The 27,951-nt window shown below is 41.1% G+C and overlaps 1 protein-coding gene across 1 annotated transcript in view; it reads right to left on the bottom strand.

Annotated features, from left to right (window-relative positions):
• sacm1la (SAC1 like phosphatidylinositide phosphatase a) overlaps positions 1-27,951 on the bottom strand; it is a 61,721-nt gene that overhangs the window by 22,701 nt on the left and 11,069 nt on the right. Inside the window, exons 5-19 of the mRNA XM_088404236.1 lie at positions 24,082-24,231; positions 13,454-13,513; positions 13,327-13,360; positions 13,122-13,223; positions 5,689-5,774; positions 5,493-5,579; positions 5,346-5,414; positions 2,856-2,935; positions 2,469-2,567; positions 2,236-2,374; positions 2,098-2,167; positions 1,949-2,021; positions 1,738-1,831; positions 1,184-1,276; positions 1,052-1,109 (exon numbers count right to left, since the gene is read on the bottom strand). Coding sequence (XP_088260362.1) covers positions 1,052-1,109; positions 1,184-1,276; positions 1,738-1,831; positions 1,949-2,021; positions 2,098-2,167; positions 2,236-2,374; positions 2,469-2,567; positions 2,856-2,935; positions 5,346-5,414; positions 5,493-5,579; positions 5,689-5,774; positions 13,122-13,223; positions 13,327-13,360; positions 13,454-13,513; positions 24,082-24,231 — 1,294 coding nt within the window. The remainder of the gene's footprint in view (positions 1-1,051; positions 1,110-1,183; positions 1,277-1,737; positions 1,832-1,948; positions 2,022-2,097; positions 2,168-2,235; positions 2,375-2,468; positions 2,568-2,855; positions 2,936-5,345; positions 5,415-5,492; positions 5,580-5,688; positions 5,775-13,121; positions 13,224-13,326; positions 13,361-13,453; positions 13,514-24,081; positions 24,232-27,951) is intronic.

The following is a 27,951-nucleotide window of genomic DNA, read 5'->3' as shown; positions in this document are numbered from 1 at the left end:
ACACTTTTCAGAGGGAAAATGAGCACTGAGACAATAAAATAAAAAAACTAAAATTACGAAAAAAAACCCAACAATGACTATCTCGGTTCAGAACATTTTCCATGATCTAAATAGGTAGGAAGTCGTTCAAAAACGTATTGAACAACTCGAGTCAAATTTAAACCAAATTAATAAATTTAAAAATGGTTAAACTAAACTTACTGATTTCACCTGCCTCCTGTTTGTTTGTCTCTCTCGCTTGCAACTAGCTGATGCCAAAAATATTATCGAGTAAGTGGACAGGAAGTATTATCGATGGAAGTCGCTACACATAAATAAATTACCATACTAATTATCCACGTGCGTATTGTTTACATAGCGTGAATACAGTAGCAATGAATCACCATACAAAGTAGTATTGCACTACGAAATTATTTTCTTTGATCATTGGCAAAAATTTTACTGGAGCAATGACAACTCCTGCCCTCATTGGTCGATGTAGCCCAGGGAGGCAATCATGTCTCTTGGTAGGACAGCTTGAGAGCTGATTGACTGATTGCCTGGCCAGTGTTGTCCAAGCTGTCACAGGCTGTGCCTCCAGCAGTATGTCTGTACCTCACATGCGCAGCCAGAGCAATACAGTGAGGACAGAATAAAATTCTGTTGTAATAAATTGGAATTTCAAGAGTAAACTCTGCTTCATTTTTATAGTCTGCTTCATTATGTATAGTCCGATACGGGCTTCACTCAAGGTTGACGTTCGATGAGTGCCCATGGCATTATTTTACAGATAACTTGTCTGTTTGGCATGCAGCAAACCTTCACAGCGTGTGTCTCTCAGTCTATTTTTTTTTTTAATGAAAAAAAAAAGCACAGAGGGTGCTAAATATGAAGCACGAAATAGCGAGGAAACACTGTCAAACCAATATATACAATTGATAATTCATTCAAATTTATGAACATGTAAAAACAAAACAATCATTTCCGTGTAAGATAACTGGAAAGTGTGCAAAGGTTTTTTTGCAGCAAGTTGAGAATAGAACAGGTTGAACCACCCAAGTAAAGAACTTACCCGCCATGAGGAGGCATACAATGCACATGGAGAATGCCACCAACATGATGGTAGGGAGCTGTAAAAGAGGATTCAATGATTGCAGAAGTTTACTGCTTCTGCTGCATACTTACAAAGTGTTGACCAACTGACCATGAGGAACTTCCAGTCTTTCTGAACCCTAAGAGGACCAGGACCATCTGATTCATCAATGGCAAAATTACCCAGAAAAAAGTCAATAGAATCCTGAAAGCAATTAAAACATATTTTCATATGGGTAGGCAAAGACAGATGTAGAGACATGCAGAGTGATAGTGATAGATAAGATTCAGAGACAAATAAATAAATGAACCTCGATCGATCGATGGAGACAGACAGACAGACAGACAGACATCTATCATTTGGTATGTAATGATGACTGTTGTTACAAATATCACATTCCCAAATGGGTGGCACCGCCTGACCTTAGCTGGCCTGATGATGAGAGTTTGTCTGAAAGTGGGTATTTGCGAAGTTAGATGTAATCAATATATATAATCATTTTGCGCTTTGTAAATGACATGACTTATTTTGCAATCAAATTAATGTTGTTCAAACCGAGTGTGGAGAAAATTGGTATAGATTTGACTTACAAAGTTATAAGTCAAGCCCACCGATATGGGGCTTTGAAAAAAACTCGACTTATAAACTTGAAATAAAAAACCTACTTGTCGGAAGCCATCAGAGAAATTATTTTTGTAATAGCGGATCATGGAGTTCCAACCATCCATCAACATTCCCCAGTGGGTTCTTTTCCCTGTCCTGAATTGGGGGGAAAAGGGAGAAACCTCTGTCAAAGATAAACTAAAAGAACACTTTAGTATAACAAAACAGAAAACAGGTAAAACCACTTGATGTGAAACCTGAGTGTGATTGTACCTTGTAAAATCTGTTTTTAATGCACCAGTTCCCGCGTACTGTACAGCACATGCATTGGCATTGTCAGCCCATGCTGAGCAGAAAACACACAAATGTGAGTGTATGATCACAACACACATCACAAGATAACAGCTGTTAGTAAACGTTACCATTTTTGTAAATGTTCTCAAAGTCAACCTGTTCGTCAAGTCGCTGTCCCACATTCAGAACACCCAATCTCTGAAGAGACACAACCAGTTACCCATTGTGAACCTTATCTAATGGCCTTTTTCTCTATTGATGTTTACCTGGAGCTGAGACTGCAAGGAACGTCGCGCTAAAAGGCTCTGGATGACATTGGTTCTGTCCAAGCAGTCCATGCAGTTACTGCGGAAGACCCCTTTCTGTTGGGCTAGTACATTTCCATCCATGTTCACCATGAAGTAACTGCACAGCGAGTGAACACAATTGGCCTTTTCTTTGTGATACCACATTTTCTTATGACCTGAAAACACTTCCATGTAACTGCTGTTTGAAATACCCGTATTCATCTTGTGTTTTAGCTACAGCGTCCACCAAGATCTGAAGACGATCCCATCTCATGTGGCTACACTCTTTGTGGAAGTCAAAGGCTATGTAACTGAGGATAGAGCGAAAAAAATGTTTAAAAATGATCACCCAGAAAAGACTGCTTGTGTGTGTCTTTATATATATATATATATATATATATATATATATATATATATATATATATATATATATATATTTTTTTTTTGGGGGGGGGACCTTCGTATTCATGCGAAACTTCAATAAATACCTATGTATACTCTACTGTAAAATAGCATTAATACCCACTTAACTAGAGAATAAAGGTGGAAGGCATGTAAAATTTAAAACATAAGAAAAGAACAAAAAGAATACCACTTACTTGAGCATACCATTGTTCATACCGGCCACCATCTTGGCAAATTCCTGTTCTAGTGGCTTTTCAGAACCGTTCTGATTTACCTAGAAAACAACACCCACAGTTTATAACGTATACTTTCATCGTATTTATAACATAGTACTTACAGAATATTTTTAAAAAGAGACCCTATAGCACAAAATACATCACTTAGGTAAAATTTAAAAATGAGGCGAATGGGCAATGGGACACTTAATTCCTCAATATAGCACAATGCTGTATCTTTTAGCACTTTGAATCTATTGCAGCCTATTGAGCCTGAAAAAAGGCTTCTCTCAGCTGCAGATCCCTCTCAAGGTCCCCAATTTTTCCCTGATGGGGATGACTGTTTCTTGCCCTGCTGGGAGCTTTGTTCCAGAGATACTGTTGTAAATTTGTATGTTTTCAGTGCCCCCCCCCCCACTTGGTGAAGCGCTTTGAGAGTATTAAAAATGCTCTCTAATGATGTATAATTTGTGAATATCCAGTAACATTTACTGAAGCTTTATGAATTCAAATTTAAGGGGGCGAACATTCACAGAGTTGGTGAAATGGTAGTACTTATTGGATCACATACTACCAATAACCAGAAATAAGTTACTACTACCTATTGCCATAACATTATTTTTATCATCCCAAATTTTCCGTACAGGTATGCCCACAGGAACTTGTATAAAATGCATTTTCCCTGCAATTCATTTTTCATTATTATTACTTCCTTAATTGTCAATTATTTTGAGAAACGATTAACAACAGGCAACAACATAGCGCATGCAGCAGACAGTCAGTGAAACAAGGAAGCGACAGGGTAAGGTCAATTCTTGTTGTAGCCTGTGGTCTTTGCTGGTGTTTGTCTGTGTTTGGTGGGTGAACTCAAATGCATAGAATAGTCATCCTTACTCCCAAACCGATCGTCGTGCACCATAGTGAAACTGCTGTTGTATGTTTCTGTCACGTCGTGGCATGGCGGCGTGAGGACACGGAGGGAAGGGGACTCAAAAACGCAGGAGGACGGAGAGGATGTGCTCAAACAAAAATGCTCTTTTAATAATAAAACAAGGCAGGAAAAGCAGTAGACAAAAACTTGACAAAGTAGCAAAATAAATGAGGAACGGAATAAAACTCACGATACTTAATTGGGAAGACAGGGAAGAATGGAGGGCGAGTACAGAGGCACAGGGAACACGAATGGACGAGAGGTACATTCTTCCCCGTTTTTTGTTTGAGCACATCCTCTCCGTCCTCCTGCGTTTTTGAGTCCCCTTCCCTCCGTGTCCTCACGCCGCCATGCCACGACGTGACAGGAACATAGAAAAGGCTGCAACTTAAATACACGAGGCTACTAACAATACAACGCGAAACAGCTGGGAGAGACAAGAGGCAGGGGAAGCTGATTGGGTGACACGCAAGGGCAGGAACGCACAGGCGACAGGTGGACAAGATAAAACTAATGGACAGAAAGGTGAGGCAGACGCGGGGAAGTAACTATACAAACTAAATGGCTAAAGAAACAACACAAAATCTCTACAACTAAACCCATAGCAGAACGTAACTCAGGCAGAACATGACAGCTGTGGAGTGGGCGCCTGATTTTCTAATCTTTTTTTAGGATTGGCATCCTAACCAGCTATTTCCTCTTTTTCCGTTTTTATTTGCGAATGGCATATAAACCAGAAACTCTCTTGGCTGCACACAAGACACAAGCATCCAAAACGTTTGATTTGAATTATGTTAGCGAACATGTTCTTCCTTCACTTTCCATAGCTAAAAGAAACATAATTGCCTCCATCTAAGCAGCGTTCCTCATGTAATATTAGGAAATACTAGACTACGATGAGATATAAAAAATTGTTGATGTGATGGAAAACATTTAGTTACATCTTATATTTATAGTGAGGTTCTGAAATTAATAACTGTCGAAATATTACACATTGTCTTAAGTAAAAAAAAAACAATAACACTAAGGTAGGTAAATTCACACCTTAACTTACTAACTCACTTAAATATTTAATTATTAACCCCTATACAGTAACGGTACTGTAATCTGTTGCTGTTGCCATTTCCATCTCTTGGTTGTAGTCAAGAGACATGGAGGGTCAGAGATGCCCTCGGGTAATGGCCGACTTGCACGTCGACCTAGAGTGGAGCCCGTAGCTGAACAAACGGATAGATAACGGGCAAGCAGGGTTTACACTCAGCTTTTTAATTCATTACAACAGCACCCGTCATAAAATCTGTCCAACACTTTCTTTTTTTTTCCTCTGTTCACCTTGGCTATTTTCCACTACCTCCGGCCTGGTATTTATTTCATCTCACAGCTACTCCAGGTCAACAATGACTCTACTCCCTTGTTCATTCAGCAGAGAATGCATCAAAAAACACTGAACAGAACTTAGCTGATGTCTCAAAATACATCATGATTGATAGTTATTTGAGTTGAACTTTGGAACATTTTACTTTGGAAGTTTGACCTACCAGGTTAAGGAGTGTTTGTTTCCCATAAATTAGGAGCTGAGAGTCAAAATGCCTCTGGAACCCATCCAACTGTAACATGTTTCCAAGTGTTTAATATCAGCTTCGCATATTGAATGAACAAAACAATAACTGCAGACCTCTACTTACGTGGCTCGTTGTTTTGCTGATAACAGGTTTAGGTTTGTATTTAAGGTTGGGCCTTTGACTCCAGTAAAAAGGCATAGAGCCTCTTGTCTGTGAGACAAAAATGTTGTAAAAATAATTTAGCAACTTTTCAACATGCTCACAAACAATGACACAATCAAGCTAGTCAAGGCTATGCCACCACAATTGTACTACTTGCCTGCACAAAGGAAGCTTTGGCTCCCTCATATAAAACTATCTGCTCAGTTTCAACGAAGTTAGCAGCATGGCCTTCTGAGTCGATGCCTGGAGAGCAGAGCGCAGAGAAATTTAATTAGTATGTACTCCACACTTTATATGTCTCGATTTAAAACCAAGAACATATCTCAAATAAGCTTTGTTTTAAGAGAGCTAATCAAAACTAAACTTACTAGCCAAACATCTTCTGTGTTTGCAATATTATAGTTATCCTAAACTTTACATTGAATTGATCAGCTGGAATGGACTGGCTGATATTTAGCATTTTCCTGAAAATTTTTGATTGGCTGTAATGTTACAGTAAGTGATCGAATCGGCAAAATAATGCATTATGGAGAATAAAATTTTGTTCACTGCAGGAACGTTTTGCATTGCTAATAGTAGATGTTTGAGTCAGAAAGCTCAGAAAGCTATCCGGTTATCAAAATCAGTATGTGCAGGCCAAACAATTAAAAAAAAAATCTGACCAGTTGAAGATTACACACAGGGTCCCTCAAGGCTTTGTGCTTGATACAACATTATTTACTGGTATATTATAAATTGATGATATTTGCAGAGTTTTGAAAAAAAGTTTCAAACAACTTATGACTACTGTGAAAATATAATTAATGATATTTTAGAAAGTGGTTAATTTCATGGTGATATTATTGATACATTTCCAGAAAATATGTTCAAAATTATACATAGCCCTGTCAATATCTCAACAAAGATATCCAAAATGTGTAAATTTTGACCCTAAAAATTATTTCATTCATCCATCAACTTCCGCTTATCCCTCCGCTTTATCAAAGGTCGGGTCGCGGGGCAGCAGCCTCAGCAGGGAAGTCAGGGCTTCTCTCTTCTCTCCACGGCCACTTCGTCCAGCTCCTCCGGGGGGATCCCCAGGCATTCCAGGGCCAGCCAAGAGACATAGTCCCTCAAGTGGGTACTGGACCATCCCTGGGGCCTCCTCCCTGTGGGACATCCCAGGAACACCTCACCAGAGAGGCATCCGAATGAGGACTGTGGTCTCAGATTTGGAGGTGCAGATCTTCATCCCAGCCACATCACAATCGGCTGCAAACCACTCCAGTAAGAGATGGAGGTCACCGACTGAAGGTGCCAACAGCACCACATCATCTGCAAATAGCAGAGCTGCAATGCTGAGACTCCCAAACCGAACCCCCTCAGCGGTTCGGCTGCGCCTAAAGATTCTTTCCATAAAGATAAGATCGGTGACAAATGGCAGCCTTGGCACAGTCCAACTGCCACAGGAAACTGATTTGACTTTCTGCTGGCAATGCAGACCAAACTGTGACATAGGTGGTACAGAGACCAAACAGCCCGTATCAAGGCCTTCGGTAACCTGTACTTCTAAAGCACCCCTCACAGAACTCCCCGAGGGACAAATGCCTTCTACAAGTCCACAAAACACATGTAGACTGGATGGGCGAACTCCCATGCACCCTCGAGCATACTGCCGAGGGTGCAGAGCTGGTTCACTGTTCCACGGCCGGGACAAAAACTACACTGCTCCTCCTGAATCTGAGGATCATTTTCCAAAGGACCCTCCACTCCAGCACCCCTGAATAGACCTTACTGGGGAGGCTGAGGAGTGTGATCCTTCTGTGGTTGGAACACACTTCCCGGTCCTCCTTCTTAAAAGGAGGAACCAACACCCTAGTCTGCCAATGCAGAGGTGCTGTCCTTGATGTCCACACGATGTTGCAGAGGTGTGTCAGCCAGGACAGCCCTACAACATCCAGAGCCTTTACATAGGTCTCAAACTCCAGTCCTAAATACACCTGATTCAAATGATTAGGATAATTTACAAGCTCTTTCAGTGCTTGCTGATGACCTAATAATTTGAATCAGGCGCGCTAATGACAGAAGCATCGAAAACATGCAGGATTGCGGCCCTCGAGGACTGGAGTTTGAGACCGATGCTTTAGAAACTCTGGGCAGATCTCATCCACCCCCGGGGCCTTTCCACCAAGGAGTTTTTTTGACCACCTCAGTGAGTTCAGACCCAGAGATGGGAGAGTCCACCTCACCTTACTGCCACAACTCCGATCAGCCGCCTCAACAATGGAGGCATGGAAAATGGTTCACTCAGACTCAATGCCCCCCCCCCCCCCCCCCCCCCCGCCTCTACTGGGACATGGGCCAGATTCTGACAGTGGGTGTTGAAACTCCATCTAACAGGGGACTCTACCTGACATTCCCAGCAGACCCTCATGATACGTTTAGGCCTACCAGGTCTGACTGCCATCCTTTTTCATCATCGGCACCAACACAATACAAGGGTCCCTCCCTGTCTTCACCCAACTGTCGAAAACATGCGGCCGCAAATCCGATGACATGACCACAAAGTCGATCATCGAACTGCGGCCTAGTGTGTCCTTGTGCCAATTACACATATGTACACCTATGTTTGATCTTGATGTTTGTTATCAGCAATCCGTGACGAGCATAGGAGTCCAATAACAAAGCACTGCTCAGGTTCAGATCGGGGGGGCGTTCCTCCCAATCACGCCCTCTCCAGGTCTCACTGTCGTTGCCCATGTGAGCATTGAAGTCCCCCAACAGAATGAGGGATTCCCTATAGGGAGCACTATCCAGTAGACCCTCTAAGGACTTCAAAAAGGGTGGGTACCCTGAACTGTTATTTGGTGCATAAGCACAAACCACAGTCAGGACCCCCCCCCCCCCCCCCCCTCCCCCCCACCCCCCCACCCAAAGGTGGAGGGAGCCTACCCTCTCGTTCACTGGGGTAAACCCCAATGTACAGGCGCTGAGCTAGGGGGCAAAAAGTATGCCAACACTTGCTCTACGCCTATCACCGCGGGCAACTCCAGAGCGGAAGAGAGTCCAACCACTCTCAAGAAGAATGGAACCAGAATCCAAGCAATGTCTGTGGAGGCGTGTACAACTATATCTAGTCGGAACTTCTCGGCCTAACACACCAGCTCAGGTTCCGTCCCTGCTAGAGCAGTGAGATTCCATGTCCCAAGAGCTAGCTTCTGCAGCCAGGGATCGGAGCCCCAAGGTCCCCGCCTTTGGCCGCTGCCCAGCTCGCGCTGCACCCAGCCCCTCCCACAGGTGGTGAGCCCATGGGAAGGAGGAGCCAATGGGTGTAGGCCTGGCCACCTGGCACTTGCCAGCAAGCCCCGCCTCCAGGCTTGGCTCCAGAGGGTGACCTCGGTGACCCACGTCGGGGCGAAGAAAAACCAGATCCATATTTTGCAATGATCATAAGGGTTGATGGTCCGTGCTGGTCCCTCATCTTGGACCTGTTTGCCATGGGTGACCCCGCCAGGGACATAAAGCACCAGATAACTTGGCTCCTAGGATCATTGGGACATGCAAGCTCCTCCACCACAACAAGGTGAAGTCATTTCATGCAGTATAAATAGCAGAAAAGTCTACCAGTCATACTCAGCTTCTGGACATTATGTTTGAGAAGACATAAGGGAGGAATTGCGTCAGTGTCTTAAAAAAAAAAAAAGGCATTTTTTTTAGTTATCTACCAATAAAATACCCATTACATTTGGATTTTTTCAATTGTGTCTTGTTTTGATTATTTCACTTGTTGGTCACATGTAACTCATTCGGAAACTTGCAAATATTAAAAGGTTTTGACCCCCCCACTCCTTCCCCGAAAAATAAAATAAATTCCAACACAAATTTTGTATTTTTCACGAAATGGTCTTGAGTACAGTGTGCCTGCCCACATGCTTACAACAATACAGTTTCCCTAACTCACCATGAACCCTATAATTGTTTTGAATTTTGAATAGATACTACCTCCATACTGCTCGTGCTGCATAAAAAAATACACCTACATTGTCTGAGTAGTCATGCTTATTTTTACCTTTGGTTTCACACCAAAATTGGGGAGAATAAATTTTGCACAAAGTTGGCCAGGTAAACAACAACTTTTTATTTACTAGTTAAAAATGTCTACTGTAAAACAGGTGGCATAAATGTGTGTTTGGGAGCACAGGGCCAGATAACCAGCAGATGTTTGCGATAATTTAATGGAGGCCTGTATGGAGCAATTTGCCAATACAATTACAAACGAAAAGCGGTGCATTTCCCACAATTGCACCAAGCAGTAATTACATGTTAGTTTCATTTGATAGAAATGAACAAAGAGCAATGGATGAATTTTGGTGCAGCTCCGCTGACATATATGAAAGGGGCGGGACTTCAAATTATGTGTTCAATTTTTCCTTTGCCAAGAGTGACAAAAACCTTAATAACTCTGATGTACAAGCTTAAAAAAATGTAAAACTTCATAGACACATGGAGACTAATGCTATTAACACAGTTGTAAAAAAAAAAAAAATAAATAAAAAAAATTGAAATAGCTACTAGCGCCACCTAGTGGTTTATAAAAATGTCATTTTTTACACTTTCATGTATTGTGCTCAGTCTGTTAGTGGAAAATAACTGAAAATTGGTGAGAACACCATTAAGACATGGAATATTAAGGTTTTAAATTTTTATGACTTTTCGATAATGGCCGTGGTCTGCACACCACCTCAAAGTCAAATGTCTCACCAAAACGAAAAAAGTGGCTGTAATTGGCCCCAAAACGGCCTTATGAGTGGAAAATAGCCTCTCACTCCCGGCCCGTTTGACCTAGAGCTACAAAAATTTGTAGCCTTATGTAGGACCTCGAGCCCTACAAAAAAGTCAGCGCGAGCCATACGCACAGATGTACAGAAAAAGAGTTATGAATTTTTTAATGTGCACTTTTGGCCCGTTTTTACTCGTTTGCAGGTCCTGAACTGCTCCTTTTTTCACCTAAACGCTTGACCCAATCGACTTCAAATTTGCTGTGGTGTTTTATCAGTCTGGGAGGTACAGTTGTTCAAATTTTTGTCAAGATCCGCCATCAAATATGTTGGCGGCGGGGCTTCATAGTATGCCATTGATGTTTCCTTCGCCACGTGTGACACAAACCTTTATAACTCAGCTGTACAAGCTTCGAAAAATCTAAAACTATACAGACACATGGAGACTCAAGCCCTTAACACATGTTTAAAAATTTCTTCAATTGCTTATAAGGCCACCGAGTGGCAAACAAAAATGTCAGTCTGATGTCACGCCAAAACGAACAAGGTTGCTGTATTTGGACCCAGATGGTCTTATCTTTTCTAAACTTCATATATTTGATGGGTTTCCAATGTGGAACACACCTATCAACATATGTTTTGTCGTAGTGCGAGCGCCACCTAGTGGCAGACAAAAATATAGCATTTTTTAAACGTTTTTATGTGTTTAGATGAGCCCTTTGAAGTAATATCGCTGAAATTAAGTCTGACAAGCCTCTAGACAGTTTCGATAATGGGCGTGGCCTCTACATCCATTTTCATTACGAAGCTTTATCGGACCAGTAAAAGCTGCTGTAATTTGACCCAGGTGATCTGATCTTCTCACAATTTCACACATTGGATGAAAATCTATTCCTGAAGACATCGACATACATACATTCCAGTTTAAAGCTAGCGCCACCTAGTGGCTAAAAAAAAATGTCATTAGTCGAAAGATTACAGTCAATCCTGTTTGGTTTGACCTACAGCTATGAAACTTTTTAGGCATATGTAGGACTGTGAGACCTACAAAAAAGGAAATAGGAGTGACGTGCTCAGATGTACAGAAAAATAGTTATTTTTTTTCATGTGCAATTTTGCCCCGTTCTTAGACTTAAAGTTCTTAGACTTAGACTCAAACTAGTACCTTTTTCTCTTAAACGGTTCACTCCATTACCTTCAACTTTGGCATGGATCATTATTTGACTTAGGGGCACACATAGTCCAAATATCGTGAAGATCTCATGACATATAAGATGGGGGTGGAGCTTCAAAATATGTTTAATATTTCCTTTGCCAAGAGTGACAAACACCTTGATAACTCAGCTGTAACAGCTTCAAACCATCTGAAACTTTGCAGGGACTTTAAAAGTCATGCCCTAATACAGCTATGTGATAAACTTCCAAATCATGTACAGCGCCACCTAGTGGCAGGCAAAAATCTCATTTTTTACACTTTCATGTACTGTGCATTGCCTGTTTGACTAAATGAACTAAAAAATGGTCAGTAAAGCTTTGAGACATTGGAACATAAAGGTTCTCAACTTTTATGACTTTTCAATAGAGAACGTGGCCTCTATGTCAACTCAAAGTCAAATGTCTCTCCAAAATGGTAAAAGTTGCTGTAATTAGACCTAGTTGATCTGATGTTTTCAAAACGGGATGGGAGTCCAATGTGAAACACACCTACAAGCCTATTTTTTATCGTAGTGCGAGCGCCACCTAGTGGAAGCAAAAAATATAGCAATTTCTTAACGTTTTTATGTACTCTGCTGAGCCCCTTGAAGTGATACTGCCTAAATGTTGTCAGAAAAGCCATTGACCACGCCTATTGCCCTCCAACAAATAGTATGATGTTTGATGTCACACAACTGTAACAATAAAAGCTGCAGTAACTCAACCCACATTATGGCACCTTCTCTAAATTTTACATATTTGATGAGTCCTGCACTGAAGTCATCTACAACTAATTGTTCATCGTTCATACTCCTACTTGTTCATACCCCGACCTGTTCATACCCCAACGTGCACAGGTCTGCGAGGGCCCTTTATAGCTGCTTGCAGCTCTAGTTACATGTTAGTTACATTTGCTAGAAATGAACCAAGAGCAATGGATGAATTTTTACAGCACATTTATGCTCAATGTAGAGTACTGTTTACATCTACTTTTGAGTTTCTTGATGTTGTAAAGTAATAGTTGCGCACATAAGTTTACATACCCCAAGTTTATGTTATCTTTTTTCTTTGTTATTATTTCATGGCCAAGCCCTTTCAGTCGGCTTTTGAACAATGTCATGACCAAACGCCGAGGCAGTTTCTGGATAGAAATGTCGCGACCAAAAAAACTCATATTTCCTAAGAAATGTATTTGTCAATGTGTCTAAAGTAAGATTTAGTTATTTATATGCATATATTTAACTGTGGAATGTTTAAAATACTATGATACAGATTTTAAGGCCGCTTCGTCACCTTCAACTCAAGCAATTGTAAGCAAGCATTTGTAAACATGTCAGGAATGCTGGTATAGGCAAAAGAGCTTAATTACAGTTGAATGCAGTACTACCCCAATTTACTGTCAGTAATTAATACATTTCAAAGAATTCAAGCTGGGATCTTATAATGATGTAGTAAGTAAGAGTAGCTGCTAGTTGAAGTGATATGATGCAATTAATGTGAACCAGTTAGTTGACTAATCACAGCTACAGTTGATTACTTGACGAGGAAAATATATTAGCCAAACTACCCCAAACGCAAGTATAAAATTTAAGCCATAGCTTGAGTTTTCTATGATTTTGGAACATTACATTTTTGTTACCTCTGACGTAATACCTGACACCAGCCCGGAAGCAGCTTCTCCGAGATATGAGGATCCACTCAAAGATCTTCCCATTGATACGACATGGTTTCATGACAATGACTGGAGCAATAGATCAAGGAAACAATTCTGTTAATATTCATTTCAAGCAATAAAATTAACATTTCTCCTCCAAATGCCATTAAATATGCAGTAAAAAGGATACAGCCATGTAGGACTGGGAGAGCAAACCTGTGAAGCTATAGGCAGTTCAATTGGAAATTAAACTGGATTGTAAAAATACAGAGCTATTAAGTGAAAATTAGTTTGGCCCCAAAGGACAGAGACGTTACCTCTGGCTGTGCTGCCAGCTCTCGGAGGAGATTTGCATTCCACATAAACCTCTGATCTGCCTGAAACACATATATACATACATATATACATACATATATACTGTATATACATATATACACACACATATATATATATATACATATATATATACATATATATATATATATATATATATATATATATATATATATATATATATATATAAACACATATATTGGTTGGAAAGATTACAGACTTCCGGTTCCGGGGGAGTGTTTTGCTGCTGTCGCTGTTTTAGCCTTAGCTGGAGGGACGAACAATATTTTTCTTTTTTTTTCCATTTTCTATTTTTCAATTTTACCACCACCCGTCTGACCTGTGTTCGGTGTTTTTTTTCTTTTTCCTTCATTTTTGAGGACTGCTTCCATTCTTCGATAGCAAGTGATTCGCCGTTTCCCTGAACAGCTCCTAGCTCCGTTCGTCCTCGTGCAGCTCTGCTAGCGTAAGTATTTCGCTCGGCTGTACTAAGGTAAGCATGGCTCCGTGCACCTCCACCTCATCTGTCACTTGCGACACCTGCGTTATTCTTTTGGAGAGGCTTTCTATCCTAGAGGGCCGTGTCCGTCAGCTAGAGCAGAGTAGTTTGATAATCGTAGATCAGACGGACACATCTGATAATGACAATGCGGGCCGTAGCCCTCCCGCAATGCCGCTAGCGTCGGCTAGTGCGGGTCGTAGCCTACCCGCTAGTCCGGCTAGCATTAGCCCTAAGAAGCCTGCTAGCCGCGGTGAGCCTGTTCGGACGCATAATCGTTTTAGCCCCCTCGCTAGGCAAACTCCATCTCAGTCTACTGGCTCCCGCACATTAGTTATAGGGGACTCCATCACCTGTAACATCAAGCTTAAATTGCCAGCCACCGTAATGTGTATCCCTGGGACCAGAGAACCCGACATTGAAGCTAACCTTAGGGAGCTGACACGCAAGAGGCCTAGACACCAGTTTAGTGCAAACAACACTAGTTACTCGGACATAGTGATACATATCAGCTCCAACAATACTAGAATGAGGCAGTCTGAGATTACAAAGAAGAACATTGCTAGAAAGATGAGTCGGCATCGAGTTATTGTCTCTGGCCCTCTGCCTGCGAGAGGCAATGATGAGAGGTTTAGCAGATTATTCTCGCTTAACCGGTGGATGGCTAGTTTCTGTAGAGAGCAGGGTTTCCGGTTTGTAGATAATTGGCAATCTTTCTGGGGCCGGCCCGACCTGCTGAGGATGGATGGCCTTCACCCTAACTGGGAAGGCGCCATCACTCTTTCTAGAAACATAGATTACTGTTTGAGCCTTCCACGACTTCACACATTAGAGCATGTCGGGTTGCAGGCGAGTAGCGAGCCTGCTAGAACGGGTGTGGATTCATTAAGGCTAGAGTTAACCGGCACTAGGCTGGACTGCTACAACACACATAGCATATTTAGTCTAGGTCACTGCAATCCACACACTGTTTCAATACCTAATGCTGAATGCCCTAATGATAAGATTTCTGCTGAGGTGGTGTTGATTAAGGAAACTAGCCCTGCCTCTTTAATCAGTAAGACTAGTGACAAAGTACCTAGGCGGAATATTAATACTAATATGCGCGCTGTAGCCGTCAACAATCGAATTCCTACTTTACTAACATTGCGACGAGGTTTTAATTACTCAAAATACAGAGCAAGCCCCAGCCATAAAAATCTTGTTGGTATTAGTACTACCAATATGAGGACTCGGAGTAGTCCAGGAAAAATTTCCCAGTTTAAATTCGGCTTCATAAATATTAGGTCACTCCTCTCAAAAGCCCTTCTTGTAAATGATCTTATTACAGATCAAAATCTTAACGTGCTTGGTCTCTGCGAAACCTGGCTAAAACCAAATGAATTCTTATCATTAAATGAGGCCTCATCCGCAAACTTTGTGGGCGCACATGTTGCCCGTCCTTGTAAAAAAGGGGGGGTGTCGCCCTAATTTCAGAATTTGATCTTATGCTTAGCACGAGCACTAGTCACACCTTCAAGACATTTGAGGCTCTCGTTATGCGATCGAGCTCCTCACCACCATTCTATGTGGTAGTTATTTACCGTCCTCCCGGTCCATACTCTGGATTCTTAGATGAATTCCCTGAACTTATAGCTGACTTAATAACTCACACAGATAATATATTAATTATGGGTGACTTCAATATTCATATGAACTCCCCATTGGAGCCACTTACTGTAGCTTTTCAAGCAATAATCGATGCATTTGGTTTTACACAAATAATAAAAGCAGCAACACACCGGAATGGTAATATCTTAGACTTAGTGTCAACCCACGGCCTAACTGCCTCAAATGTCACAATTCTGCCGCATACTAACGTTATGTCTGATCATTATCTTATAACATTTGAAGTCCTAGCTCAGTGTGGTCTTATTGTCCACAACCAAGGCTTTAAGAGCCGTGATATTAACTCATCAACCACTGCTGCACTTTCTGAATTACTGCCTTCCGCAACAGCTGCCTTTCCGTCTTTCACTGGTTCGGTCGATAAGCTCGCGAATGATTTTAATACGGTTCTTTTAAATTCCCTAAACTCTATTGCGCAGCTGAAACTTAAAACTCGTCCGAAGCGGCACACTCCGTGGTTTACGGATGAAACGCGTACGTGTAAACTGTTAAGTAGACAACTTGAGCGTAAATGGCGAACAACTAAACTCGAGGTTTTCAGTAAGGCCTGGTGCGATAGCTTGCTGAAATATAGAGGCTCTTAGGTTAGCAAAAACAAATTACTTTTCCAAAATGATTAGTCTTAATAAAAACAACCCAAAATATTTGAGACGGTAGCACAGCTAACACAACAGCAGCAGGTTAATCATAGTTCCCTCCATTCAGCACACGATTTCATGCAATTCTTTACTCAGCGGATTCAGCTAACAAGGGACGAAATAAAAAAGGCAGCGCCGCTTACGCCCTCGGCTGTGATTGTTGATGCTAGTTCGGACAATCAGGTTCAAGAAAGTCTGGTTACCCTGTCCCAGTTTGATTTAGTATCCCTGGAGTGTCTTACACACCTGGTTAATGCAGCAAAGCCGACGTCCTGCATGCTCGACCCGCTTTCCAGGCAAACTCGTTAAAGATTTATTCCCGGTCTTAGGGTCATCTGTCTTGAATATTATCAACCTGTCACTCTCCTCTGGCATTGTACCTGAAGCTTTTAAGACGGCCGTCATTACTTAAGAAACCTCACCTAGATCCTGAAAATCTCTTTAACTATAAGCCAGTGTCACACCTTTCGTTGATCGCCAAAATTCTTGAGAAAGTTGTAGCACAACAGCTTAGCGATTTTATGATAGACAGCAATAGATTTGAACACCTTCAGTCAGGTTTTAGGGCCAACCACTCAACTGAGACAGCCCTAGTAAAAGTGACGAATGATCAATCAATCAATCAATCAAATTTTATTTATATAGCCCTAAATCACCGAAGTCTCAAAGGGCTTCACAGAATGAAAAGAGGTCATACAGAGACATCTTTTCAATGTAAGGTACACAACAGCATCCCCTGTCAAAGCTCCCAGAAGGGGAAGGAAAAACTCAAAAACCCCAATTTGGGGAAAATCAGAAACCTCCAGAAGGGACCACAGGTGGGAGGAGCCCCCTTCCAGGCCCACAGGTTGAAGTGGATGCTGCATGTACCGAACACAGAAACAATATAAATTACAGAAAACATATTGTGCTATATAGTGCAGTGATGTCTTGACAGCAGGCAAAGCCATTGGGCAGGAACCATCCCGCATTCCAGCCAGGTGGACCGCAGACGGCTAGACTCCTAACCCGTGATGGTCGACCAGCGCAGGACCCAATGGAGGCGGTCAAGTCAACCCTCACCATCTAGCTAGCCCCCTCTCCCGGCCGGAAGAGGGGGGCAGGAAAAAAGAAGAAAAAGAAGAAGGCTGCAGACAGGCTAATTTAACTAAATGCTTTTGAGTATAGATGTGTTTTTAGTCGGGATTTAAAGATTTCTACCGAGGTGGCTGCGCGAACTTCCATAGGTAGGGCATTCCATAGTACTGGCGCGCGAATGGAAAATGCCCTTGATCCCGCAGACTTCTTTTTAGCCCGTGGGGTCGATAGCAAACCGGCATTTTGTGATCGAAGTTGTCGGGACGGAACATAAGGTGATACTAAGTCGACGAGATAGGAAGGAGCTAAACCGTGTAAAATTTTATAAGTAATTAACAACACCTTAAAATCACATCTCACGTGTATTGGAAGCCAATGCAGGTCAGCTAGAATCGGAGTAATATGATCAAACTTTCTCGTCCTTGTCAATAGTCTCGCCGCTGCATTCTGTACACACTGCAGGCTTTTAATGTGAGACATGGGAAGGCCAGAAAACAAAATGTTGCAATAGTCTAGGCGCGACGTAACAAATGCATGAATTAATGTTTCTGCATCGCTAAGAGAAAGAATAGGGCGAATTTTAGCTATATTGCGGAGGTGAAAAAACGCCGTTCTTGTCATGTTATTAATATGTGTTCGAAAGGAGAGAGTTGAGTCAAATATCACGCCGAGATTTTTTGCAGAACTACTTTGGGAAATAATACAGTTTTCTAGGTTCAGCGTGGTATTCTTAAGCAGGTGCTGATGATGAGCAGGGCCAATAAATAACATCTCAGTTTTATTAGGGTTGAGAAGCAGAAAATTGGAAGACATCCATTGTTTAATCTCGGCAAGGCAAGCCTCCAGTTTACTGCACTTGCACGGATCCGTTATTTCTAAGGGCATATAGAGTTGGGTATCATCAGCATAGCAATGAAAACTAATAGCATGTTTACGTATAATATCGCCGAGAGGAATCATGTAGATGTTGAACAGTAAGGGGCCAAGTACTGACCCCTGCGGGACACCACATGAGACGGAGAAAGACTCAGAGATCGCGTCGCCATAAGAGACACTATGCGTCCTTCCCAGGATGTAAGATCTGAACCAAGAAAGTGCTGATCCCGAGATACCAACACATGATCTAAGACGTTCTATAAGAATATGATGATCAATAGTGTCAAATGCGGCACTAAGATCAAGCAGTAATAATATTGATGAGATGTTGGAATCCGAGGCTAAGAGAAGATCATTCGTCACTTTTACTAGGGCTGTCTCAGTTGAGTGGTTGGCCCTAAAACCTGACTGAAGGAGTTCAAATCTATTGTTGTCTATCATAAAATCACTAAGCTGTTGTGTTACAACTTTCTCAAGAATTTTGGCGATAAACGGAAGGTGTGACACTGGCCTATAGTTAGCGAGATCTTCAGGATCTAGGTGTGGTTTCTTAAGTAATGGTTGAATGACGGCCGTCTTAAAAGCTTCAGGTACAATGCCAGAGGAGAGTGACAGGTTGATAATATTCAAGACAGACGACCCCAAGATCGGGAACAACTCTTTGACGAGTTTGCCTGGAAGCGGGTCGAGCATGCAGGACGTCGGCTTTGCTGCATTAACCAGTTGTGTAAGACACTCCAGGGATACTAAATCAAACTGGGACAGGGTAGCCAGACTTTCATGAACCTGATTGTCCGAACTAGCATCAACAATCACAGTTGAGGTGGTGAGCGGCGCTGCCTTTTTTATTTCTTCCCTTATTAGCTGAATCCGCTGAGTAAAGGATTGCATGAAATCGTGTGCTGAATGGAGGGAATTTTGATTAACCTGCTGCTGCTGTGTTAGCTGCGCTACCGTCTCAAATAAATACTTTGGGTTGTTTTTATTAAGACTAATCATTTTGGAAAAGTGATTAGTTTTTGCTAGCCTAAGAGCCTCTTTATATTTCAGCAAGCTATCGCACCAGGCCTGACGGAAGACCTCAAGTTTAGTTGTTCGCCATTTACGCTCAAGTTGTCTACTTAACAGTTTACACGTACGCGTTTCCTCCGTAAACCACGGAGTGCGCCGCTTCGGACGAGTTTTAAGTTTCAGCGGCGCAATAGAGTTTAGGGAATTTAGAAGAACCGAATTAAAATCATTCGCGAGCTTATCGACTGAGCCAGTGAAAGACGGAAAGGCAGCTGTTGCGGAAGGCAGTAATTCAGAAAGTGCAGCAGTCGTTGAAGAATTAATATCACGGCTCTTAAAGCCTTGGTTGTGGACAACAAGACCACACTGAGCTAGGACTTCAAATGTTATAAGATAATGATCAGACATAACGTTAGTATGTGGCAGAATTATGACGTTTGAGGCAGTTAGGCCACGGGTTAGCACTAAGTCTAAGATATTACCATTCCGGTGTGTTGCTGCTTTTATTATTTGTGTAAAACCAAATGCATCGATTATTGCTTGAAAAGCTACAGTAAGTGGCTCTGATGGGGAGTTCATATGAATATTGAAGTCACCCATAATTAATATATTATCTGTGTGAGTTATTAAGTCAGCCATAAGTTCAGGGAATTCATCTAAGAATCCAGAGTATGGGCCAGGAGGACGGTAAATAACTACCACATAAAATGGTGGTGAGGAGCTCGATCGCATAACGAGAGCCTCAAATGTCTTGAAAGTGTGACTCGTGCTCGTGCTAAGCCTAAGATCAGATTCCGAAATTAGGGCGACACCCCCCCCTTTTTTACAAGGACGGGCAACATGTGAGCCCACAAAGTTTGCGGGTGAGGCCTCATTTAATGGTAAGAATTCATTTGGTTTTAGCCAGGTTTCGCAGAGACCAAGCACGTTAAGATTTTGATCTGTAATAAGATCATTTACAAGAAGGGCTTTTGAAGCGAGTGACCTAATATTTATGAAGCCGAATTTAAACTGGGACATTTTTCCCGGACTATTCTGAGTCCTCGTGTTGGTAGTACTAATACCAACAAGATTTTTATGGCTGGGGCTTGCTCTATATTTTGAGTAATTAAAACCTCGTCGCGATGTTAGTAAAGTAGGAATTCGATTGTCGACGACTACAGCGCGCATATTGATATAAGAATGATCTTCTCTTAGCCTTGGATTCCAACATCTCATCAATATTATTACTACTTGATCTTAGTGCCGCATTTGACACTATTGATCATCATATTCTTATAGAACATCTTGTGTTGTGTTATGTGTTGGTATCTCGGGATCAGCACTTTCTTGGATCTTACATCCTGGGAAGGACGCATAGTGTCTCTTATGGCAATGCGATCTCTGAATCTTTCTCCGTCTCATGTGGTGTCTCGCAGGGGTCAGTACTTGGTCCCTTACTGTTCAACATCTACATGATTCCTCTCGGCGATATTTTACGCAAATATGCTATTAGTTTTCATTGCTATGCTGATGATACCCAACTCTATATGCCCTTAGAAATAACGGATCCGTGCAAGTGCAGTAAACTGGAGGCCTGCCTTGCCGAGATTAATCAATGGATGTCTTCCAATTTTCTGCTTCTCAACCCTAATAAAACTGAGATGTTATTTATTGGCCCTGCTCATCATCAGCATTTGCTCAAGAATACCACGCTGAACCTAGAAAACTGTATTATTTCCCAAAGTAGTTCTGCAAAAAATCTTGGCGTGATATTTGACTCAACTCTCTCCTTTCGAACACATAATAATAGCATGACAAGAACGGCGTTTTTTCACCTCCGCAATATAGCTAAAATTCGCCCTATTCTTTCTCTTAGCGATGCAGAAACATTCATTCATGCATTTGTTACGTCGCGCCTAGACTATTGTAACATTTTGTTTTCTGGACTTCCCATGTCCTACATTAAAAGCTTGCAGTGTGTACAGAATGCAGCAGCGAGACTATTGACAAGGATGAGAAAGTTCGATCATATTACTCCTATTCTAGCTGACCTGCATTGGCTTCCAATACACGTGAGATGTGATTTTAAGGTGCTGTTAATTACTTATAAAATTTTACACGGTTTAGCTCCTTCCTATCTCGTCAACTTAGTATCACCATATGTTCCGTCCAGACAACTTCGATCACAAAATGCCGGTTTGCTATCGACCCCACGGGCTAAAAAGAAGTCTGCGGGATCAAGGGCATTTTCCATTCGCGCGCCAGTACTATGGAATGCCCTACCTATGGAAGTTCGCGCAGCCACCTCAGTAGAAATCTTTAAATCCACATTTATATTCTAAAGCATTTAGTTAATTGAGCCTGTGTGCAACTTTCTTTTTCTTTCTTTTTTCCTGCCCCCCTCTTCCGGCCGGGAGAGGGGGCTAGCTAGATGGGGAGGGTTGACTTGACCGCCTCCATTGGGTCCTGCACTGGTTGACCATCAGTGAGTTCGGCCGTCTGCGGTCCACCTGGCTGGAATGTGGGATGGTTCCTGCCCAATGGCTTTGTCTGCTGTCAAGACATCACTGCACTATATAGCACAACATGTTTTCTGTAATTTATATTGTTTCTGTGTTTGGTACATGCAGCATCCACTTCAACCTGTGGGCCTGGAAGGGGGCTCCTCCCACCTGTGGTCCCTTCTGGAGGGTTATGATTTTCCCCATATTGGGGTTTTTGAGTTTTTCCTTCCCCTTCTGGGAGCTTTGACAGGGGATGCTGTTGTGTACCTTATACTGAAAAGATGTCTTTGTACGACTTTTTTTCTCGAAAGAGGTCTCCACATGACCTCTTCATCTGTGAAGCCCTTTGAGACTTCGGTGATTTAGGGCTGTATAAGTAAAATTTGATTGATTGATTGATTGATATATACATATATATACACACACATATATACATACATATATATATATATACACACACACACATACATACATACACATACATACATACATACATACATACATACATACATATATATATATACATACATATATACACACACATATATACATACATATATATACACACACATATATACATACATATACACACACATATACACACACACATATACACACACATACACACACACACATACATATATAATTATTAAGCACAATTTCAATTAATGACATTTTAAAACTTTTTCCATATATAAGGCGCACGGGATTATAAGGCGCACCCTCAATTAACTTTTTCAATCACAATATAGTAATGCTCAAAGTAATAACAAAAATAACTGAATCAATCAATCAAAAAATTACTCTAAACTCTCAATAGCATAATAACTCAATGTCAATGTGACCAAACTTGTTCAACTGTAAACACACAAAAGAAACAGGTTAAACTTAGTTTATCAATTAAATCCCCATCGACAAATCCCAATCTCAATATTGATCCATATATAAGGCGCACCTGATTATAAGGCACACCATCAGCTTTTTAAAAAAATTAAGGCTTTTAGGTGTGCCTTATAGTGCAGAAAATACGGAGTGACGTGACTTATGCTAGTTATGGCCATCTTCCTGAGCAAGAGTAATGATGAACGTGCCTTGTTTGTATTTCTTGATTACCTCCAGCTTTGTTTTCATAGTAATCATCCTCTTACTTCTCTCTTTAACATTGAATCAAAGTTTGAATTAAGTACTAAAATGCACAATAAATACGATATTGTAAGCACATCTTAGTGACAATATGACGGCGACCAATAGGAGACCAGCATCTTAGTGACGTATGCAGTGACACATATATTGATGTATGAGCGTGGTGTGACTCGCAGTCATATATGCATGCACACTGACCACCCAGTTCGAATTTTGTAATTGATGTTGATGCCATAATGCAGAAAAAATGGTGTAACGAGGACGAAAAAACATCACATTCTACTTCATAACATGAAAAAAACGTAAGCAAGGGACGCCATAACCCGGTGGTCCACTGTACAAGCAGGAGAGCTATACAGTGGATCCTCGGCATAAGAAATTAATTGGTTCCGGTGTTGGGATTATAACGCAAAATTGTCGTTTGGCGGGCAATAGAAAACTATGGTAATTAGCTAATGCGTGTATAACCCCAGGTAAAAACATCAAAATTGTAGTTACCAATTAAAATTTGGAACAAAATAGGATAGTCAGTGCTACTTATATAAAATATACATGTATACAACATCATAAATAAAACATATATAAAGAATTTATTTACCTTTGAGTGACATGACGAGCTTGTAATGGCCATATTCCCTAGCAAGGAAGCCTAGCCTAGCCTTCTTTGTATTTCGTGACTATCCACAGCTTCGTTTCCATACGAATCATCTTTTTACATCTCTCTTTAACATCAGTAGCAATCTTGGGACCCATGGCTAACCAATTAAAGTTTGGTTAAGCATTAAATGCACAATAAATACGATATTGTAAGCACTCACACAAGCTCTTTAACATGCCGCCATTTTGAAACCGTGATGCCGACCAATAGGAGACCACCATCTTAGCGACTCCGTGACGCTGAACAATAGCAGACCAGTAACTTAAGGAGTCGTGACGTCGACGTTGTGACATATGCCTGGCAGTAGTGCACGCACACTGACCGCCATGTTTGAGAAGAGAAGTTGTTTTTTGATGTCTTAAGGCAAAAAAAAAAAAAAAAAAAAGGCATAAAGAGGGGACAAAGAAATGTCACAATCCACATCATAAGGTGAAAAAGCGGAAGGCAGGGATGTCATAAACCGGGGTTCCACTGTACTGAGAGTGAGAATAATCGATAAGTCTATAGAATAAATTCACTTTGATCATAAATAGGATTTATTTAATGGATCTCTCACCCTCTCTATCAAGCTCATCTCCTGGAAGTCAGGGCTGGTATTGGCCAGCCGCTGAAGGGTGTGTGTCAGGTCATAATCGGTGCAGAAGTAGAAACCGTCTGTTGTCAGCACATTATTTAGCATGGACAGGAAGGTCTTATTTTCTTGAGACTAGAAAAAGACAGCAAAATATCATCACTGAGAATTCATCAATAACGAGCACTAATATCTATAGCACTTTGACATAAAATTGCTAATTTACAGTTTTTCTCCATTGGTTTGTCTCATTTCTTGAAACTGAGATTATATTCTCATAACAACATGGACAAATCCCCAAACTATCTTGCAGTTTCTTACAACAGAAAGGCATTTATTATTTCCAAATGCTTTGTACATGTGTCAAGCCTTTAGTACATCCTTGCAAATAGATACAAGTATCCTACAGTTAACACGATCAGCCAATATTTAGTACATTTTTCAAATGAATGTATCTTTCTAATCTATCCCAATTGGTTGGTCTTCAGTGTCATGGTTATTGTCCTCAAAACATGTCAGCACATTTTCATCATGTAAGTCATCATATGCAGAATAGTTTGCTCAATTGTCAAAATAGTGTTAGGAAAGTGGAATAGGATAAAGTACATATTTTATCGTAAATTTAGGATATTCAGGTTAGGTGAAATAAGTTTTTAACAAAGAAGGCATGTCCCTCCAGAGGATCCTGGCACTGGAGGGGAGTGAAACACTTCACCTCTAGGAGGTGTTTGTTGACAAGGCAGGCTTCAACCTGGCCAAGGGCTGCAGGCGTGGCCGAAACATTGTTGGCCAGCAGGCCACAGTGGATGGCCCAGGCCAGCGGGGGGGAATATAACCATGTGCGCGGCCATCTCAAAAAATGCTGTGGCCACCCACAATGCAAGTTTGGGCCCATACAACACAGACAAACTCCTCCGTTTCCTGGATCAACTGTATTTGATCTGCTCCCAGAAAATGAAAGGGGCCTCGACGGCCCCACATACTCCAGTTTGTAATTATATGGGACAACGTTTATTTCCACCAGGGTCCACGCATCCGGGGATGGTTCAACATGCATCCAAGAATGCACACAATGTGTTCTTGCCACCATACTCTCCATTCCTCAATCCGATCGAGGAGTTTTTCTCTGCTTGGAGATCGAGAGTGTATTAACACCATGCGGAAAACCAGAGGGTTCTCATGACTGCAACGGACGCTGCCTGTGAGGACATGTAGAGGATGGCTCAGGCATGCACGACGCTTCTTCCCGCGCTGTATCTCAAGAGACAACATCAGATGCGATGTGGATGAGAATCTGTGGCCGGACAGAGCACAGAGAATGGATGGCTAGGAAGATGAAGGCGGTGACCAGGAGAGAGAGGGGAGTGACCGTGACTAAACAAAATGTCTTAATTTGTGACTCTTTGTATTTACAGCATTGATTTGTTGATTATTTTCTTTTTTGTGAGTTTATGTATTTTGTGTACAGAGTATATTTTCCTTTTTTACGGTTCCCTACCTCCTATAAAGTGTACAATTTACGTTAGTTGAGAATAAAATTGAAAATTCCTCGGCAGAATGAGTGCGGTGTGTGTGTGTGTGTGTGTGTGTGTGTGTGGTGTGAAAATGTTATGCCTATAGTTAGAAATATGCCATGACAAAGCGTCTATGCATTTTGACTTGCAGTACTTACACAATACCAAAGGGACAATGCATTTTGTAGGCACTGACTAGTTATATGAGAAGGGAATGTAGTTTTAACTGAAGGGTAAACTGTTTTGGGAGCTGTACAAAAATTGCCAGGCGATCCATGTAGTTGAGCAGTACCTTCCAAGTTATACTGACAGAAGTACTGAATGTATGAAAATGTGCCAAAGCAATTGAGAAGGATGCATGCCATTTTTATGGTACTGACTATTTACATGAGAAAGGGATTTCATTTTGAAGCATGGATGAGTAGTTTTGGGAGACAAATTTTGCTGGTTATCTGAAGTGTTGTGCAGAACTGCAAGTCTGTTTGGCCAAATTGCTTTATAGTTATGAGAATGTCATCTCAGTTTCAAGAAATGAGCCAAACCAATGGACAAAAACTGTTATACAAAGAAAAACAATTGTGAACAAACACCCTTTATCACGGCAATGATGATTCGTAGATCCATCCAATTTGTTGCAGTATATTGCAACTGTCACTGAGAAGGATTTATGGCTTTTATTTGATCTTGCACAAGACTGCCTCTGATCTTGGCAGGCTCAGTTACAGTAAATAAGTTGTAATTTCTAAACACATTTGCCCTTGGGTGTGAATGTGCATTCGTCTCTGTGCGCCATCTGCACTATTACCAACACTCCATCTATCCGGCCACTGTGGAGAGTTAGACAACTTGTCAGGCTAGACTTGTGCAGGGCATGGATACAGACCACCCGGAGTGTGTGCTGGTTTAGCACTGTTTCATATGTTTTCAGGCGCAATCCAAATTCACTACAGTAAAACATAGCGGTAGTCTTGTCACCCATATGAGCAGAGAAAAGGAAAACCACAACTGGATCATGCTAGTCGCATGCATGGGAGTATTTTTGGCATAAGGGGTCAAAGAAGGACTTCAGTAACTGAAAAACAAGCACATTTTTTTTCATTTTTTTTTAATGCTTGAGGTAATAATGTGCAAGATCAATACATCAAGGAAGCTAAAACAACAGCTTTTATCACATGCTCTAGGTGTGTTTGATACCCCTTTTCCAGATTACTACCAGTACTAGTACTCAGCTCTTAAGCAGACACAGATACAACTGGTACTTTTGATACATAAAATTTCCCCATATCCAATAACAGATCATTTTAAAAGAAAGACCTATGAAATACAATGCATCACATTCTAGCACTTTACGATTAGACAACTTTAATGGCAATTTTCCCTCATTGGCATAAGCATCTACTGTTCATCGTGCGACTCCTCAGTGCAGGTAATATCTTTTGATGGCCTCAAAAAAATTGACAATGGGTGAGAGTCACTATCTGGGCCATTGCCAGACATTTGGATTTGATCCATGTTGTATTATAAACAATCAGTGTTGTATTTCTTTTTAAATTTACTTCTTTTACAGTTCAGCCGTTAGCACACAGCACTATCATATTTGACTTTCTTTCATCTTTGCAATAACACAAAGATTCGCCTTATTCTGTCTCCTAGCAATGTAAAACATTAATTCATGTGTTACATCCTGCCTTGACTACTGTAACGTATTGTTTTCTCGACTTCCCATGCCTTGCATCAAAAGCCTGCAGCCAATACAAAATGCATCAGCGAGACTCTTGATAAGAACGACAAAGTTCAATCATATTACTCAATCCTAACCAACCTACATCGGCTTCCAATATACCAGAGTTGTGAAAGTTGAGAAACTTAAACTGTATACTTAATTACATTAAAGAAAGGAAAAAGCTATTGAACTCAATTTTTACAGATGTTATACAGGTTAAAGATTTGCTGTCTAAGAAAAAAACCCAAGTGTATCAAAGTGCCTGAGGAAAAAAAAAAATGCCTTATCACAATTACAGTTCACATGGAAAAAACACATTCTTTTCCTTTGGTTAACCCCCCCCCAACTATTTGAGAAGCACTGTTTTAATTCAAAAGCAGCAATGAAAAAGTACAGGTTTATACTTTTTCATTGTTGTTTTAGATTTAATATGGCTGATTGCTAATATGTTTTTGCTTTTTTAGTTTGCTTTGGGGTTGACGAGCAACAATGTCCACATCAACATCCCCTTTCTGAAGACCTGAATAATTCAATATTGTTCAAACTTTGTTCTTTGTACGGTCACAGATATTTATTTGTGTAAATGACATTGTCTTTAAATTTGTCATATGTTCCATG

This window comes from Hippichthys cyanospilos, chromosome 21 (genome assembly GCF_059441005.1).
Source record: "Hippichthys cyanospilos isolate Australia breed blue-spotted pipefish chromosome 21, RoL_Hcya_1.0, whole genome shotgun sequence".
NCBI lineage: Eukaryota > Metazoa > Chordata > Actinopteri > Syngnathiformes > Syngnathidae > Hippichthys > Hippichthys cyanospilos.
The sequence above is the reverse complement of the archived record's forward strand: the minus strand, read 5'-3'. Positions and strand labels throughout refer to the sequence as shown.